General features: G+C 48.9%; 1 protein-coding gene across 1 annotated transcript; it reads left to right on the plus strand.

Annotated features, from left to right (window-relative positions):
• The first annotated feature begins 9,710 nt into the window (after window positions 1-9,710).
• On the plus strand, window positions 9,711-10,174 carry LOC136489279 (uncharacterized). The gene is made up of 2 exons (XM_066485965.1): window positions 9,711-9,990; window positions 10,062-10,174. The coding sequence occupies exons 1-2, from the start codon at window positions 9,711-9,713 to the stop codon at window positions 10,172-10,174; spliced, it is 393 nt and encodes a 130-aa protein (XP_066342062.1).
• The last annotated feature ends 7,731 nt before the right edge of the window (window positions 10,175-17,905 follow it).

The following is a 17,905-nucleotide window of genomic DNA, read 5'->3' on the forward strand; positions in this document are numbered from 1 at the left end:
ATCGATTCCATCCAAGTCACATAGCCGGTAAGACCCTGGTCGGGAAACCTCTTTGACCATGTAAGGCCCTTCCTAGGGGGACGAGAGCTTGTGCATCCCTTCGGTTTTCTGTTTTCTACGGAGAATCAGGTTGCCGACAGCAAATGAATGACCTTTGACGTTGCGGTTGTAGTATCTTCGCAAGCCTTCTAGGTATTTGGCTGTGCGGATAAAAGTGATCAGGCGTTCTTTCTCGACCCTGTTGACGTCCTCTGTCCGAACAGCTACGGCTTGCTCTTCATTATAATGTTCCACCCTAGGTGCTCGGAAGGCAATGTCCACTGAAAGTATGGCTTCTGAGTTGTAGACCAAGAAATATGGAGACACACTGGTGCTGCGACTAGCTTGAGTGCGCAGTCCCTAGACCACAGCTGGGAGCTCTTTGAGCCATCTGCCTGGATGCTTTTCCTCTTTCTGATATAGCCTGTTTTTGAGGGCATCAAGGATCATGCCGTTCGCCCGTTCGACCTGGTCGTTGGCTCTGGGATGGGCAACGGAGACATATTTGACAGAGATGCATCGGTCTTCGCAGAAGTCCCAAAAATTATGACCAGTGAATGTGGTTCCAAGGTCGGTGATAATGCTGTTCGGGAGAGCGAATCTGTGGATGATATCTTCAAAGAGCTCGACTGCCTTCTTAGCAGTAGCCAAAACAAGCGGTTTGTATTCGATCCACTTGGAGAACTTGTCAATGGCGACGTACACGTACCGGAAACCACCTGGCGCTGACTTGAAAGGGCCGATCATGTCCAGTCCCCAGCATGCAAAAGGGCAGGAAGCTGGGATGATCTGCAGTTCTTGTGCCAACACGTGTATTTGCTTGGTGAAAAATTGGCATCCTTCACAACATCGGACGAGGTCTTCTACGTCGGTGATGGCCGTAGGCCAGTAAAAACCAGCTCAGAAAGCTTTGCCGACCAGGTTTGTCGAGGCCGCGTGATTGCCACAGGAACTATAGTGAATCTCAAGAAGTAGTTTCTCTCCCTCTTTTTAGGTGATGCATTTTTGCAGTATCCCTTTCTTGTCACTTCTCCTCATCAAGTTCCTGTCCACCAGCACTTAATGCTTGCTGCAACGGATTAGGCGTACGGTTTCAGTCTTGTCGGCAGGTACGTCGGCGCTGGTAAGGTACTTGATGAACTGTTCCCTCCAGTCGGTCGGCGGCCGGCGAAGGTACTGTAAGTATCAACCGCTCGGCTGGGGGAATTTCTTGAACTTCCTTGTCTTCCTTAATAGATGGCGCAAAGAGGTCTTGAACGAAGACCCTCCAGTGAGAAGATGGACGCGCCGAGCAACGCTGTGCTCCGTAAGGCTTCGTCTCATGGGCTGGGCCACCCCTTGGGGCATAGCCCATGTGGGCTGCCGTGGGTATCTGGGGTTGTACCCCCCCCCCCCACAACCCTCTAACGCTAGTAGATTTTTAATAGTTCATGTATTTATGTTTTGATAAAAGCACACATATAATTTTATAATAGCATTGATCTTTCTAAGCATCCCTAGAAGTGCACTCGTTTCAAAGGCGGAGACAGTACATGGAAAAAGAAAGACTACCCCATGCAGTCTTACAATTTTTTTGTACACTAATAATGCAATGCGCGCTTGCAAATCGTCGTCATGCAATGTACGATCGGCATGGGCGCTTTGTCCACGAACCGTAGAGTAATGATTGTTGTTCTTAAATAAAGTGATTGCAAGATTCACTATAATATGAGCAATGGGCTCTTGTGCTTTTACCCTGTCTGGTCTGCTCCTCCCTGTACACGTCGGATCCGTGGTTTAGTCATGGCCTCTGCAACATGTGGGTACAGCTAACAGAGCGGTCGGAATCCAGCCCAAACCTTCAGTCCCACCTCGCCCCCACCAATCGAGCACTTGCAGAGTCCATCCAATCGAGCAGCGACCACTGTGCAAGGGGATGTGACACTGTGCAGGGCCGGTGAGACCACTTGCAGAGTCCATCCAATCGAGCAGCGACCACTGTGCAAGGGGATGTGACACTGATGCTGCCTTGTCGTCGCCTGTAGCTCTCCCTCGCCCCCACCAGCCGACGCAAGCGTTTGGAGCGTCGGTGACCATGATTCTCCGCAGATCGAAGATGCCTGACGACGTGGATGTGGATCAGGAATCCAAACCAGTTTCACCCTCTGGACCTCTCGATTCTGATGATGAAGTCGACGAGGTATCGTTGGCTGGCAAGAAAGATGGACATAGTAAGAACATCTGCAGGAGTATTATAAAACAACTCCCAATTTTGATTTTTTAGCAAAAAGAAAAAGTGCCTATCAAAAGTTTGGTAAAAGAGCTCGTTAAAAATAAAAATTTGCTAAATATCCTCTCCAACTAATAAGTTTTAACGGTTCAGAGGAACTCCGTATCCACTCTCTGTAAATTGCACGCATGAGTAAATTAAGAAAAAAATGGTTCCATATGAAAAAGTGGTAAAAGACAAAGAAACTACTAAAAATGTTTGGCTGGTTAGAAATAGTTTGGGGTTCCGAATACAATATCATTTTTTTGTAAAATGGAAAATTGTTTAGAAAGCTATGTATATATAGGAGACGGTTGCAGAAGGTTGGAGAATGATAAAATTTAAGGTTGCTATTTATTTCTTTTTTTAACGTGCTAGATCTATTAGTTTAGTTAGCAAGTCAACTATACAAAATTTCTAGAGATTCTCTAAAGGTTTAGTAATTTTGATGATTAACCGGCAACATAACAATTAGGACTAACTAGCAATTAGTTTAGCTAGATAAAAATATGTCAATGTATTTAAATGATCTATGACTAAAGTTTAGTCCAAAGATGTATAGACCCTTGCCATTCCATCCGCACCTCCTGAGCACTGACTAGCAACTCCATCTCTCCTATAATAAGTCTACTTTTACCGTTCAAAATTCATTTCATAATAAGTACACTTTTTTTTAATCTTGTGGCACTTTCAAGGTACAATGCGGGGAACAAATGCACTTTTGGAAGGATGTGTGGTTAAGCAATAAACCTCTTAGTAAGGTTTATCCTACCCTATTTCGAATTGCGAGGCGCAAAGATGATACAGTGGCAAATATCCTTGGTTCTGTGCCACTAAATGTGTCCTTTAGACGAGGTCTGGTTAATGCGAACGGAATGGCTTGGTTTGACTTAGTGTCAATGGTAATACAAGTCCACTTCACAAATGAGAAGGATGTTTTCCATGGAACCTTACTAAGAATGGTTTGTTCACAGTTCGACCCTTGTACTCAGCTTTCATCCGAGAGGGTGTTCCTCCTGATAAAAGCCCTCTTTGAAAATTAAAAATACCACTTAGCATTAAGATTTTTATGTGGTATTTAAAAAAGGGGTAACTCTCATGAAAGATAACTTAGCCAAGAGGAATTGGCAGGGTAGTGTTAAATGTTTTCTTTGTTGTTCCGTTGAAACCATTCAACATTTATTTTTTCTTTGCCTTTTTTGGTTCATCTACTTTGTTATTAATCTAGACATATTATTATATCTAGACGTATAGCAGAATGGATGTACCGAAAAAGTCAAAGCGACTTATTATTTGGAATGGAGGGAGAAGTTTGCACGCTTTGTTTGGAGTACTGTGTATATCACCTTTTGGAATTCAACCACCTTCTAACCTTGCCGATTTGTTTGGTTCCTGGATACATGGTTTAAGCTGAAAGCTTAAAAACCAAATTTTGCTAGGAGCTGCTGCGCTTTGTTGGTCGATATGGTTGAATGGGAACAATATGGTATTTAACAAAGCTAACTCTAAAACATCGATGCAGGTAATTTTTAGGACGTCCTATTGGATCTGTCAGTGGTCCATGTTGCATAGAGAGGAGGAACGACCACTGTTCAAGGACGGATGCAGACGGTGGGAGACTACGATCATGGCTGTCTTTGGGAAGTTTGACCGGAGCTTCTCACATCATATTGAGGCTTAGTTTCTTCGTTTTTTCTGGTTGTGCCCACTACATGGGCTGAACTTGCTTCTGTTTCCTCTTGCATTTGTAAGCCTTTTGATTTCATATGAAAAAGTGGTAAAAGACAAAGAAACTACTAAAAAGGTTTGGCTGGTTAGAAATAGTTTGGGGTTCCGAATACAATATCATTTTTTTGTAAAATGAAAAATTGTTTAGAAAGCTATGTATATATAGGAGACGGTTGGAGAAGGTTGGAGAAGGATAAAATTTAAGGTTGCTATTTATTTCTTTTTTTAACGTGCTAGATCTATTAGTTTAGTTAGCAAGTCAACTATACAAAATTTCTAGAGATTCTCTAAAGGTTTAGTAATTTTGATGATTAACCGGCAACATAACAATTAGGACTAACTAGCAATTAGTTTAGCTAGATAAAAATATGTCAATGTATTTAAATGATCTATGACTAAAGTTTAGTCCAAAGATGTATAGACCCTTGCCCCTCCATCCTCACCTCCTGAGCACTGACTAGTAACTACTGAGTACTCCATCTCTCCTATAATAAGTCTACTTTTACCGTTCAAAATTCATTTCATAATAAGTACACTTTTTTTTAATCATGTGGCACTTTAAAGGTACATTGCGGGGAACAAATGCGCTTTTGGAAGGATGTGTGGTTAAGCAATAAACCTCTTAGTAAGGTTTATCCTACCCTATTTTGAATTGCGAGGCGCAAAGATGATACAGTGGCGAATATCCTTGGTTCTGTGCCACTAAATGTGTCCTTTAGACGAGGTCTGGTTAATGCGAACCGAATGGCCTGGTTTGACTTAGTGTCAATGGTAATACAAGTCCACTTCACAAATGAGAAGGATGTTTTCCCATGGAACCTTACTAAGAATGGTTTGTTCACAGTTGGACCCTTGTACTCAGCTTTCATCCGAGAGGGTGTTCCTCCTGATAAAAGCCCTCTTTGAAAATTAAAAATACCGCTTAGCATTAAGATTTTTATGTGGTATTTAAAAAAGGGGTAACTCTCATGAAAGATAACTTAGCCAAGAGGAATTGGCAGGGTAGTGTTAAATGTTTTCTTTGTTGTTCCGTTGAAACCATTCAACATTTATTTTTTCTTTGCCTTTTTTGGTTCATCTACTTTGTTATTAATCTAGACATATTATTATATCTTGACGTATAGCAGAATGGATGTACCGAAAAAGTCAAAGCGACTTATTATTTGGAATGGAGGGAGAAGTTTGCACGCTTTGTTTGGAGTACTGTGTATATCACCTTTTGGAATTCAACCACCTTCTAACCTTGCCGATTTGTTTGGTTCCTGGATACATGGGTTAAGCTGAAAGCTTAAAAACCAAATTTTGCTAGGAGCTGTTGCGCTTTGTTGGTCGATATGGTTGAATGGGAACAATATGGTATTTTACAAAGCCTAAGTCTAAAACATCGATGTAGGTAATTTTTAGGTCGACCTATTGGATCCGTCGGTGGTCCATGCTGCATAGAGAGGAGGAACGACCACTGTTCAAGGACGGATGCAGACGGTGGGAGACTATGATCATGGCTGTCTTTGGGAAGTTTGACAGGAGCTTCTCACATCATATTGAGGCTTAGTTTCTTCGTTTTTTCTGGTTGCGCCCACTACATGGGCTGAACTTGCTTCTGTTTCCTCTTGCATTTGTAAGCCTTTTGACTTTGGTTTGTATTGTGACTATTAGTTGTATTCCAATTTCCAGACGGTAGAGGCTGGAACCTCGTTCCATTATTAAAAAAGTACACTTTTTAATGGTATGGACTCCCTGTCGACATAATATCATCAGCAGTCCTCCGAGGGGTATCCCACGATGGTAGATTGATCGACAGAGATGCAGTGTAATCGAGAACAAGAAGGCAACAGAGACGCCAAGAGTTAGACAGGTTCGGGTCGTCAGCACGATGTAATACCCTACTCCTGTGGTCTATTGGATTGTATTGGCTATCGTATGATATGACGTGCGTTTTGAGGGGGTCATTGCCCGCCTTATATAGTTTGGGGGCAAGGTTACAAGTCGGTTAGATCTAGGAGATAACCGGAAAGTAATAACAGATTTCAGGAATCATGGGATCATACGTATCCTAACAGATCTCGTAGTATCTTTAGGATATCTTCCCGGTGTCTTGCGGGACGCGCCGAGCAACACCGTGCTCCGCAAGGCTTCCTCTCATGGATTGGGCCACCCCTGGGGGCGTAGCCCATGTGAGCTACTGTGGGTATTTGGGTTCGTACCCCCCACAGCTAGTCTCCGAGCGCCTTGTATCCGTTGTGCAACGCCGTCTTGAACTTGTCCAAGCAGGCGTTAACAAAGCCGAGCAGCCAGACTCATGGTCCGACCACCGTGATGAGTTGCTGAGTTGTTGTGAACCATCGCCGAGCAGAGTGAATCGCCGCCGAGCAGTTGTGAACCGTTGCCGAGCAGCGTGAACCATCGCCAAGCAGTGTGAATCGTCGCCGAGAAGTGTATGACAAGTAAGGCTTGCCATAAGGATGTAAGGAGCTCAAGTTCAAAATTAAAAATTTTCTCGCAGTGGACCAAGTGTGCCCACTTAGAGTGCGACCACGAGAAAGGGAGATAATCTTCTTCAACTTCAGGAGACGCGGAGTCTTCCAGATTAAAGCAAACATACTCATCGTAAGGTGAAGTGTGCCCACTTAGTCCCCGAGCCTAACAGTAGGTGATGCAGTCACGTGGTGCCAGGGTCCAAAGTAAAAGAAAAGCAGACCAGCCGAGCAGGCAGCTAGTCCCCGGGCAGAGCCTTGAATAGAAAAACGCACAATCACCGTAAGGTGAAGTGTGCCCACTTAGTCCTCGAGCCTAACAGTAGGTGACGTAGTCACGTGGTGCTAGGGTCAGAAACAACAGCAACCAGAAGAAAGTCCCCAGTGTGGTGAGGAACCAAGTCATATTGATGACATAGTCCCCGAGCCACAAGTGGAAACCATGGAGAAATCAAATCGTGGAAAAAAAACTAGAGTAATGGCTGTACAGTAGTAATTACTGAGCCATAACAGATGGCGGAGAAGTCGGCGAATATTCGGTGAGCAGTAACAAATTGCGGCGATAAATGGGCGATACGGGCTGCAATTGCCTGAAAGCCCAGGTAACAGCCCACCATGCTGTTTCGGAGAATTCGGAGAGGTACAAATCGTGGAGCGGTTTCCGAAAAACCCTCGAATGCGAAAAGGTGGGGGAGTGCTTTATAACTGTGCCGCCGCACTCCGCGCTCCCACCTTTGCCACTTCGCCCCTTTGTCTTCCTCCTCAGCCCTCGCGCTTCTAGATTCACATCCACACGTGCTTCCGCCGCCGGTCCCAATCCAAATCTAAGAGATGGCGCCAAAGAAGGGAGCTGGTAACCCGAAGAAGGCGACCGCCGGAGCCAGCAATGACAAAGAGTGGGTGCCGTCGCTCATGGGAGAGGCGGATCTCAATAGGATGGTGGAGGCGGGCGTTCTCCTTGACCGCGTCACCGCCAGTTGGTGGCCGGCCTACGGTGAGCCCTACCCAATGCCACATACCGATGAAGCTATAGTATTTGAAGGTTACTTCTGTCGTGGGTTAGGATTTCCCATTCATCCTTTCTTAAGGGATCTGCTGGAGTTCTGGAGAGTCAGTCTGTGCAATCTCCACCCAAACAGCATCTTGCACATCTCGATTTTTATAAATTTCTATGAGGCGTATCTCGGAGTTCTTTCCCACTTCAACCTCTTCTGTCATCTGTTCTGGCTAAAGAAGAAGGGTGGCGATGGTTCCAAGGTGGTCGACGGGGTGTATCTTCAACTTCGCGATGGAATGGCAGACGAGTACATCACCGTACCACTAAACACCTCGCTAAAGGGGTGAAACGCCAGGTGGTTCTACATGAAGTAGAGCCATCATGCCATCCGTTGCCACGTCGACCCCATCCGTTGCCACGTCGACCATGTTTCGGAGAACTAGAAGAGCTGGTCGGAGAAGCCGAGCAGTGCAGATATGGATCAGGTGAGGGAGCTCCTTAGCCTGATAAAGGGCGTAAAGATGAACGACGGATTGGTGGCGGCGAGCTTCATAGTGCGCCGCGTCCAACCCTGCAAGGAGAGGGCCCACGCAGGCTTTGAGTTCAAGGGGGACACCGATGGCACTCGGGAGAGCACAGGGAGGCTGACGAAGGATGAAGTGCTAGAGTGGGCCACAGAGCTATTCGCTCCAAATGCCTCATTCAGCGTGTGATGGCAGACGAGAGCCTTCAACTGCACGAATCCACCTCCTCGGGTAAAAGTCTCAAGTGTTTGTTCCCGATGCTTTTTATCCTGTACCATTGCCGAGCAGTGAACTGATTCACTTATGGAAAGATCCATTCACAGGAACAAGCGGCATACTTCTCGAACGTGTCGAGGGGCGATTGGCTGAGGGCAGTGGACGCCTGGCCAACAACGTAGCCTAAGGAAGGTGCTGTCAGCGCCTCATCGGAATCCGGAGGCGTAGACGCTGGTCGGACGGAGAGCCCTCCCCCGGTGTCGGAGAAGGTCCGGGGGAAAAGGGCAGCGATAGATGAGCTGGCCCACAAAAAGAGGAAGACAACGGGTGTCGCCCCCCACAAGCAGGACAGCATCTCTCTTGGCAGTGACCAGACCACTCGGACGTAGAGTGCGGCGATGTCCGAGTGGTCGGATGACGATGGGGATCTAGTAGCTCCTCCTCCGAGCACTAAAGCGCCTCCGCATGATGCGCGTGCAAAGGTGCAATCGAAGGGAGGGGAGGGAGTCCCCAAGCAGCAGGCGAAGGGAGTCCCCGAGCAGCAGGCGAAGGGAGTCCCCGAGCAACAAACGGAGGGAGTCCCCGAGTAGCAGGCGAAGGGAGTCCCCGAGCAATAGGCAGAGGAGATGCCGACGGCAGAGGTCGCGAGACCTCCACACAAGGGCACGCGAGTCGACCCCAAGGCCATGCCTGGCCATGCCTAGGGCTCGAGTAGGCAGCGCCGATTTAGAAAGGCATACTAGGAGGCCGACGTGTAAGTATCCTTGCCTTGCTTTCATGTTGTTGTTGGATCCTTATAGCTGCGGCGATGAACGAGTTAATCTGATGCAGGGCGAGGCATACGGAGGATTTGACTCCGTCCGTCCAAACTGGTGAGCAACCGGGGGCTGGTCTCGGCGCAGAGGAGATGCCGGCAGACCCCGTCCCGAAGTCCCCGGGCACTCGGCGACCTGTGGAGGAGTCGACCGCCGCTGTTGATGGACTTGGTGGTGGTGAACGGTTGGCGCCAACGGCGGACGAGCCGGCGGCGGTGCCCGAGGCAACGGCGGGAGCTGTCGAGTCTTCGGAGGTGGGAGCAGGAGTTGCCGACACCACACCGGAGTCTGGAGTGGGGAAGCCGGTGGTGCCAGAGGAGCAGACGGCGCTCCCTGAGGAGTCAGAGGGCGTGGTCAGACATGCTGTGTGGCCACCGAGCACCCTGGTGGTGCCCCCAGCTACGGAGGAGGACGAAGTGGAAGAAATTGAGCATGAGGAAGCTCGACCTCAAGCCATCCGGATCCTTCGCAAGCGGGGCAATGAAGTTGTGGTGGTGGAAGAGGAGGAAGGCTAGAGTCCACCCTTGCCACGGCGATGAAGCAGATCAAGGTTAGTATTGCGTCGGCAATGTCTGTCTGTGTCGTCGGAGATTGGAGTTCTTCATAATCTTGTTGCTTTTCCAGGGAATAGCACGAACTGCCGAACAATGACGACAACTGATCAAGAGGATGGAGCCCCTCGCTGAGGAGAACAAAAAACTAAAGGAGGCGGTGAAGCTTATGGAGAAAAACATTCAGAGGGCGCAGCGCGAGCGGGATCTTGCCGAGTCTAACGCGTGGGATCTGGAATACCAAAAGGGGGCTCTATCTGAGCAGCTGGCGACTGTGTGCGAGCAGTTGCGGGGCAGGTCCGAGCAGCTGGCCACTATCTTTGAGCAGCTGACGAGTGTTTCCGAGCAGCTGGAGCACAAATCCGAGCAGCTGAGAAGCGTCTCCGGGCAGAGAAAAGGTATGGCGGATCGGCGAATTTGCTTTGCGTTGCTGAAGTCTTATTGCTGCTGACTGCCGTTATGCTTGTAGAGCAAGATGCGAAGCTCGTCCAGCTACGCCAAGGCATCGGGCAACTCCAAGAGGAGAAGGAGAGGGCGTCAGGGCGAGCGGAGAAGCTAATCGAGGAGCTGAAATGTGAGTAGCTCGTGGTCGGAGTTGTTGCTGGAGTAATTTCTTTGCTTGACGGATCCTTGTGATGCCTGCAAACTACCGTCGGAGGGCCAAGGTGCAGTTCGACGTGCTGGAGCAGGAGGCCAAAATGCAGAGGAGTAAGCTCGACGCCGTAATTGTCAGAGTCAAGCCGGTGCTCGACTGCGTCGACATGGAGGCAGCTCCTCAGCCCGACGATAGGCCGCCCCATCCAAACACCTACATCGACAGGTGCAAGGCGGCATGGGAGAACTTCAAGAGCTACAACCGCGACACCACTGCCTCTGTTGTGACTCATGCTCTAGTGGTGGTCCGGTCCCACTACCCCTCCATCGACCTTCAAGCGATAGGGGCCGGATTTGCCAGAGGGACGGGCACGATGAAGCAGCAGCAGCTGGAAGATGAGGTGGAGGATGCGGCGAGGCTGGCCGACGATGTCGACCTGTTCGGCGAGACGGATGGTGAAGGCCAAGCCCAATGACCTGCTCGAAGATTAATCTGTAACAGCTGGAGAGGACAATTAAAACACGTAAGGGCACAGACAAACATTTATGTATGTGTATAAATGTTGTAAAGTGACATGTGCATGTTTATGCAATTTTGCCAGTATTTCGGTGAAAAATTGTTGTAGTGTTATCCCTAACGCAATTATACGTAGTATAACTAGCGTCCGAGCAGTTGGTTCTTTACTGGCCTCTTGGCCTTGGCTAGCCCGTATTCCATAATGTCGAGCGTGGAGCCCGTGCACGTGTAGGAGGAATAGGCGTGACCAAGGAACCGCAGCCGACCACCCATAACGCAGAGCGCAGAGCCCGTAGCACGTGTAGGGAGAGATCGGAGACTGGGTCTTCTCCAAAGAGCATAGAGCAGAGCGTGTGCTGCCCGGCGGTTGGCGAAATATCTTAGAGATTTGGAGAAACGTGGCAGAGCGTTTATGGAGATCACGTATTGGAGTTCGCTAAGGAGTAGCTTAGAGCTAGCGACCGCAAATGGAGATTAAACCATAATGGAGAAATAACGGAGACAAATTATGGCGACAAAAACTTTATTCATCATGGATTGGAGAGTACATATCTAGAGCGTTTCAAGGATAGAAACGTATGAGGTGCTCGATGTGCCATGGATTGGGGATATCGATTCCATCCAAGTCACATAGCCGGTAAGACCCTGGTTGGGTAACCTCTTTGACCATGCAAGGCCCTTCCCAGGGGGGCGAGAGCTTGTGCATCCCTTCATTTTCTGTTTTCTACGGAGAACAAGGTCGTCGACAGCAAATGAACGGCCTTTGATGTTGTGGCTGCAGTATCTTCGCAAGCCTTCTAGGTATTTGGCTGTGTGGATACAAGTGATCAGGCGTTCTTCCTCAACACTATCGACGTCCTCTTTCCAAACAGCTGCAGCTTGCTCTTCATTATAATGTTCCACCCTAGGTGCTTGGAAGGCAATGTCCACTGAAAGTATGGCTTCTGAGCCGTAGACCAAGAAATATGGAGACACACCGGTGTTGTGACTAGCTTGAGTGTGTAGTCCCTAGACCACAGCTGGGAGCTCTTTGAGCCATCTGCTCGGATGCTTTTCCTCTTTCTGATATAGCCTCTTTTCGAGGGCATCAAGGATCGTGCCGTTCGCCCGTTCGACCTGGCCGTTGGCTCTGGGATGGGCAACGGAGACGTATTTGACGGAGATGCATCGGTCTTCGCAGAAGTTCCAAAAATGATGACCAATGAATGTGGTTCTGAGGTTGGTGATAATGCTGTTCGGGAGATCGAATCTGTGGATGATATCTTCAAAGAGCTCGACTGTCTTCTTAGCAGTAGCCGAAACAAGCGGTTTGTATTCGATCCACTTGGAGAACTTGTCAATGGAGACGTACACGTACCGGAAACCACCTGGAGCTGGCTTGAATGGGCCGATCATGTCCAGTCTCCAGCATGCAAAAGGCCAGGAAGCTGGGATGGTCTACAGTTCTTGTGTCGGCATGTGTATTTGCTTGGTGAAAAATTGGCATCGTTCACAATGTCGTACGAGGTCTTCTGCATCGGTGATGGCCATGGGCCAGTAAAAACCAGCTCAGAAAGCTTTACCGACCAGGTTTCTCGAGGCCGCGTGGTTGCCATAGGAACTAGAGTGAATCTCAAGAAGTAGTTTCTCTCCCTCTTTTTGGGTGATGCATTTTTGCAGTATCCCTTCCTTGGCACTTCTCCTCATCAAGTTCTCGTCCACCAGCACGTAATGCTTGCTTCAATGGATTAGGCATTCGGTTTCAGTCTTGTCGACGGGTACGTCGGCGTTGGTGAGGTACTTGATGAACTGTTCCCTCTAGTCGGCAGCCGGCGAAGGTACTATAACTACCAACTGCTCGGTGGGGGGAATTTCTTGAACTTCCTTGTCTTCCTTAATAGACGGTGTAAAGAGGTCTTGAATGAAGACCCCCGGTGGAATCGCGGCGCGAGAAGAACCTATCTTAGATAGTTGGTCGGCGAGCTTATTTTGATCTCATACCATATGGTGGTACTCGATACCGTAGAACTTCCTTTCGAGTTTCCTGATTTCGGTGCAATATGCATCCATCTTCTCATTGGAACAGGACCAGTCTTTGTTGAGCTGGTTGATGACCAGCGCGGAGTCTCCGTATACGATGAGGCATTTGTCGCCGAGCTCGACGGCTATACGGAGTCCATGGAGACACGCTTCATACTTTATGGCGTTGTTTGAGGCTGGAAAATGAACTCAGAGAACATATCGGAGCTTGTCCTTGGTCGGCATAATAAATAAAATGCCAGCACCAGCACCGTTGATGTTGAGGGTGCCATCGAAGTACATCACCCAGTGCTTGGGGCAAGTAACGGTGATGGGCTCTTAGATCTTAGTCCACTCAGCTATGAAGTCAGCGAGTGCCTGTGACTTGATGGTAGGCCTGCTTCTGAACTCTATGGAGTAAGTGCCGAGCTCGACAGCCCACTTGATGATGCGGCCATTAGCTTCTTTGTTGCGGAGGATGTCCCCCAAAGGGAACTCGGTGACCACGGCGATCTTGTAATACTCGAAGTAGTGGTGGACCTTGCGTGACGTGATCAGAATAGCATACAGCAGTTTCTGAAATTGAGGATAACGAGTTTTGGACTCATTAAGGACCTCACTAATGAAGTAGACCAGGTGTTGTACCTTATAGGCGTGTCCGGCTTCCTCGCGCTCGATGATGATAGTTGTGCTAATGACACGAGAAGTGGCGGCGACGTAGATCAGAAGGGTTTCGTCTGGTCAAGGCACCGTCATGATCGAAGGCTTCATTAGAAACAACTTGAGCTGCTCGAAAGCTATATCTGCTTCCTCTGACCAGGAGAAGCGCTCGGAGGCCTTGAGGAGTTTGAAGAACGGTAGTCCCTTTTCACCGAGGCGCAATATAAAGCGGCTGAGAGCAGCCATGCAGCATGTAAGCTTCTGTATGTCCTTTACGCAAGTTGGCCATTTCATGTTGTGATAGCAGATACCTTGTTGGGGTTGGGCTCGATGCCACGGGCGCTGACGATGTAGCGCAGGAGTATGTCGGATGGAACTCTAAAGATGCACTTTGATGGGTTCAACTTCCATCTGTACCTTTTCAGGTTGGCGAACATTTCCTCGAGGTTGGCGATAAGATTGTCGGCGGTCTTGGACTTGACGACCACATCGTCGATGTAAGCTTTGATGTTGCGGCCTATCTGTTGATCGAGGCACATCTGGATGGCGCTTTGGTAGTCGCCCCGACGTTCTTGAGTCCAAAGGACATGGTGGTATAGCAACACGCACCGAAAGGCATGATGAACGATGTCTTGATCTGGTCGTCCCCTTTCAAGGATATCTGGTGATAGCCGGAGTAACAATCGAGGAAGGAGAGCAGTTCGTAGCCAGCGGTGGAGTCTACAACCTCATCTATCCAAGGCAGACCGAAGGGGTCTTTAGGGCAGAGTTTGTTGAGATCAGTGTAATCAACGCGCATTCTCTATTCTTTATTCTTTTTTGAACAAGAACAGGGTTTGCTAACCACTCAGGATGATACACTTCTTTTATAATTCCGACAGCTAGGTGCCATTTTATTTCTACCCTAATAGCCTCCTTCTTGTCTGGCGCAAATCGTCGGAGTTTATGCTTGATTGGTTTGGCGGTCGGCGAGACATTCAAGGAGTGCTCGATCTTCTCCCGTGGTACCCCCGGCATGTCTGCAAGTTTCCAAGCAAACACATCGGTGTTGGCACGTAGGAAGGAGACGAGCGCGCTTTCCTATTTGGGGTCGAGGTGAGCCCCAATCTTGATGGTCTTGGAGGGGTCGTCGAGGCCGAGGCCGACCTCCTTTGTTTCCTTGGACTTGGCGGAGGCGACGTAGCAGTTGATGTGCTCGACGCGGTAGTTGCTAACTGTGCTGAACTGTACTGGTAGGGTGATCTCTCCAAGTGGTTTGGATGCCCTGTCTGGTACCACACCCCAGAATGAGGAGTCGGAGGGTGTGAGATCTCCTATCCCAAGCCCCAGCTCCTTTAGGGCTCCGGCGAAGAGGAGGTTCAGAGCGCTCCCGCCGTCGACAAGCACTTTTCTGAAAAGCACTTTCTAGACGGTTGCATCAAGGACGAGGGGGAAACGCCCTGTGTAAGGGATATCCGCCCATTGGTCGGCCCTGCTAAAGGTGATGGGGACCTCAGACCAGGGGCGATAGCTGGGGTTGGCGACGGTGTCTTCCGCGTTGACAGCGAGCACCCGGTGGGCGGTGAGCATCCGATCTCTTCTGCTCTCGGCGATGGTGAGGCCCCCGAAGATGGTGGCTACCACTTTGTCGTGATCCTGGAAGGCATTGTTGTTGCCCCTAGGTGGTCGGTGGCCTCCGGCTCTGTCGTTGTTGTCGTCGTCCGGCTTCTTAGCTTGGAACTCCTTAGCCTAGCCAAGACGGCCCTTCATCTTGTGCTTGCTATTCTTGTGGAGAGGGCACGGGCCTTCGAGGATCTTCTTGTACTGCTCGTCGTAGTTGCGCTTGGCGCGAGGTTCTTCAACAGCGGCGACAATGTGGTCTGGTCGGCAGCGGCGATATTGACCAGATTTGAATCCTTCTGGCCGATCATGACCACTGTCCCGATGGTGATTGCGGTCATCGTAGTGGCGGTCGTTGTGGCATCGGTCGTCGGGTCGCTCGTCGCTACAGCGAGTTGGGCGATGAGTGCCCCTTAGGGCATCTTGATAGGCGGTGGCGGCGCCAGTGAGCTCGAAGGGTAGGGCCGTAACCCCTGGAGTCTGGTGTTCAGCCTCCGATAGATCTGAATCGGAGGGTGGTCGGCATTGAACTAGAGTGGTCAGAGCCGATTCTACGATGGAGAGGCAATCGGCGAGCTTCTGGCCAACCTGATCGATAGATGCGATCAGATCCTCGTTGTTGATCTGCCTTCTCGGGTAGCAGGGAAGCAGGCGTCGAGTTGTCGACGAAGATGACCTCGGAGAAGGTTCCGAGATCAGATCTACAGTCGCAGGTGTTGGGGTGATCGGTGTAGTATCGATCTACACCAGCTTGATGAGCTCTCTGACTCCGTCAACGTTGATGATCTAGGAGATCGGTCTGACCGTGAAGATCTGGTCGGGCTATGGGAGGGCCGAAGAGCCTGCAAAACGTACCATCTTGTTCGACATGGAAATAGCACGCACACCCCTACCTGGCGCGCCAACTGTCGACAAAATATCATCGGCAGTCCTTCGATGGGTATCCCACGAAGGTAGATTGATCGGTAGAGATGCGTGTAATCGAGAATAAGAAGGCAATAGAGACACAAGAGTTAGACAGGTTCGGGCCGTCAGCACGATGTAATACCCTACTCCTATAGTTTGTTGAATTGTATTGGCTATCGTATAATATGACGTGCGTTTTGAGGGGGTTCATGCCCGCCTTATATAGTCTGGGGAGCAGGGTTACAAGTCGGTTAGATCTAGGAGATAACCGGAAAATAATAACAGATTACAGGAATCATGGGATCATACGTATCCTAACAGATCTCGTAGTATCTTCAGGATATCTTTCTAGTGTCTCGCGGGACGCGCCGAGCAGCGCTGTGCTCCGCAAGGCTTCGTCTCATGGGCTAGGCCACCCCTGGGGGCGTAGCCCATGTGGGCTGCCGTGGGTATCTGGGTCGTACCCCCACAACCCCCTAGCGCTAGTAGATTTTTAATAGTTCATGTATTTATGTTTTGATAAAAGCACACATATAATTTTATAATAGCATTGATCTTTCTAACCATCCCTAGAAGTGCACTCGTTTCAAAGGTGGAGACAGTACATGGAAAAAGAAAGACTACCCCATGCAGTCTTACAATTTTTTTGTACACTAATAATGCAATGCGCGCTTGCAAATCGTCGTCATGCAATGTACGATCGGCATGGGCGCTTTGTCCCCGGACCTTAGAGTAATGATTGTTGTTCTTAAATCCAATCTGGTGGCCTGTCACGTCTCACAACTGTACCGGTACCAATGGGCTCTTGTGTTTTTACCCTGTCTGGTCTGCTCCTCCCTGTACACGTCGGATCCGTGGTTTAGTCATGGCCTCTGCAACATATGGGTACAGCTAACAGAGCGGTCGGAATCCAGCCCAAACCTTCAGTCCCTCCTCGTGCCACGCTGTCGCTACTTTGCAGGGCCGGTGAGACCACTTGCAGAGTCCATCCGATCGAGCAGCGGCCACTGTGCAAGGGGATGTGACACTGATGCTGCCTTGTCGTCGCCTGTAGCTCTCCCTCGCCCCCACCAGCCGACGCAAGCGTTTGGAGCGTCGGTGACCATGATTCTCCGCAGATCGATTATGCCTGACGACGTGGATGTGGATCAGGAATCCCCAACCTGTTTCACCCTCTGGACCTCTCGATTCTGATGATGAAGTCGACGAGGTATCGTTGGCTGGCAAGAAAGATGGACATAGTAAGAGCATCTGAAGGAGTATTATAAAACAACTCCCAATTTTGATTTTTTAGCAAAAAGAAAAAGTGCCTATCAAAAGTTTGGTAAAAGAGCTCATTAAAAATAAAAAATTGCTAAATATCCACTCCAACTAAAAAGTTTTAACGGTTCAGGGGAACTCTGTATCCACTCTCCGTGAATTGCACGCATGAGTAAATTAAGAAATAAAATGGTTCCATATGAAAAAGTGGTAAAAGACAAAGAAACTACTAAAAAGGTTTGGCTGATTAGAAATAGTTTGGGGTTCCGAATACAATATCATTTTTTTGTAAAATGGAAAATTGTTTAGAAAGCTATGTATATATATAGGAGACGGTTAGAGAAGGATAAAATTTAAGGTTGCTATTTATTTATTTTTTTTAACGTGGTAGATCTATCACTACTAGAGAACAGACTTTAGAACGATGTCCCAAATTAGCATTAGCCTCGGCATTTTTTGCCCCCGGGACTAAAGGACCCTTTAGTCCCGGTTGGTAATACCAACCGGGACTAAAGGCCCCTGCCCAACGGTCGTCCGCGGGGTAGGGATCTTTAGTCCCGGCTGGTATTACCAACCGAGTCCCGGTTCGTAATACCAACCGGGACTAAAGCTTTTAGTCCCGGTTTGGGTAATTCCCCGGGAATAAAGATTAATCTTTAGTCCCGATTTGGACCCCTAACCGGGACTAATTATCCCGGCCTATAATCCAGCTCATTTCTTCCTCCCCGAGCCCGAGCCATTCCATTCAAACTCACTGCCTCTGTTCTTCAGCTTGCTGT

This window comes from Miscanthus floridulus, chromosome 10, assembly GCF_019320115.1.
Source record: "Miscanthus floridulus cultivar M001 chromosome 10, ASM1932011v1, whole genome shotgun sequence".
Taxonomy (NCBI): domain Eukaryota; kingdom Viridiplantae; phylum Streptophyta; class Magnoliopsida; order Poales; family Poaceae; genus Miscanthus; species Miscanthus floridulus.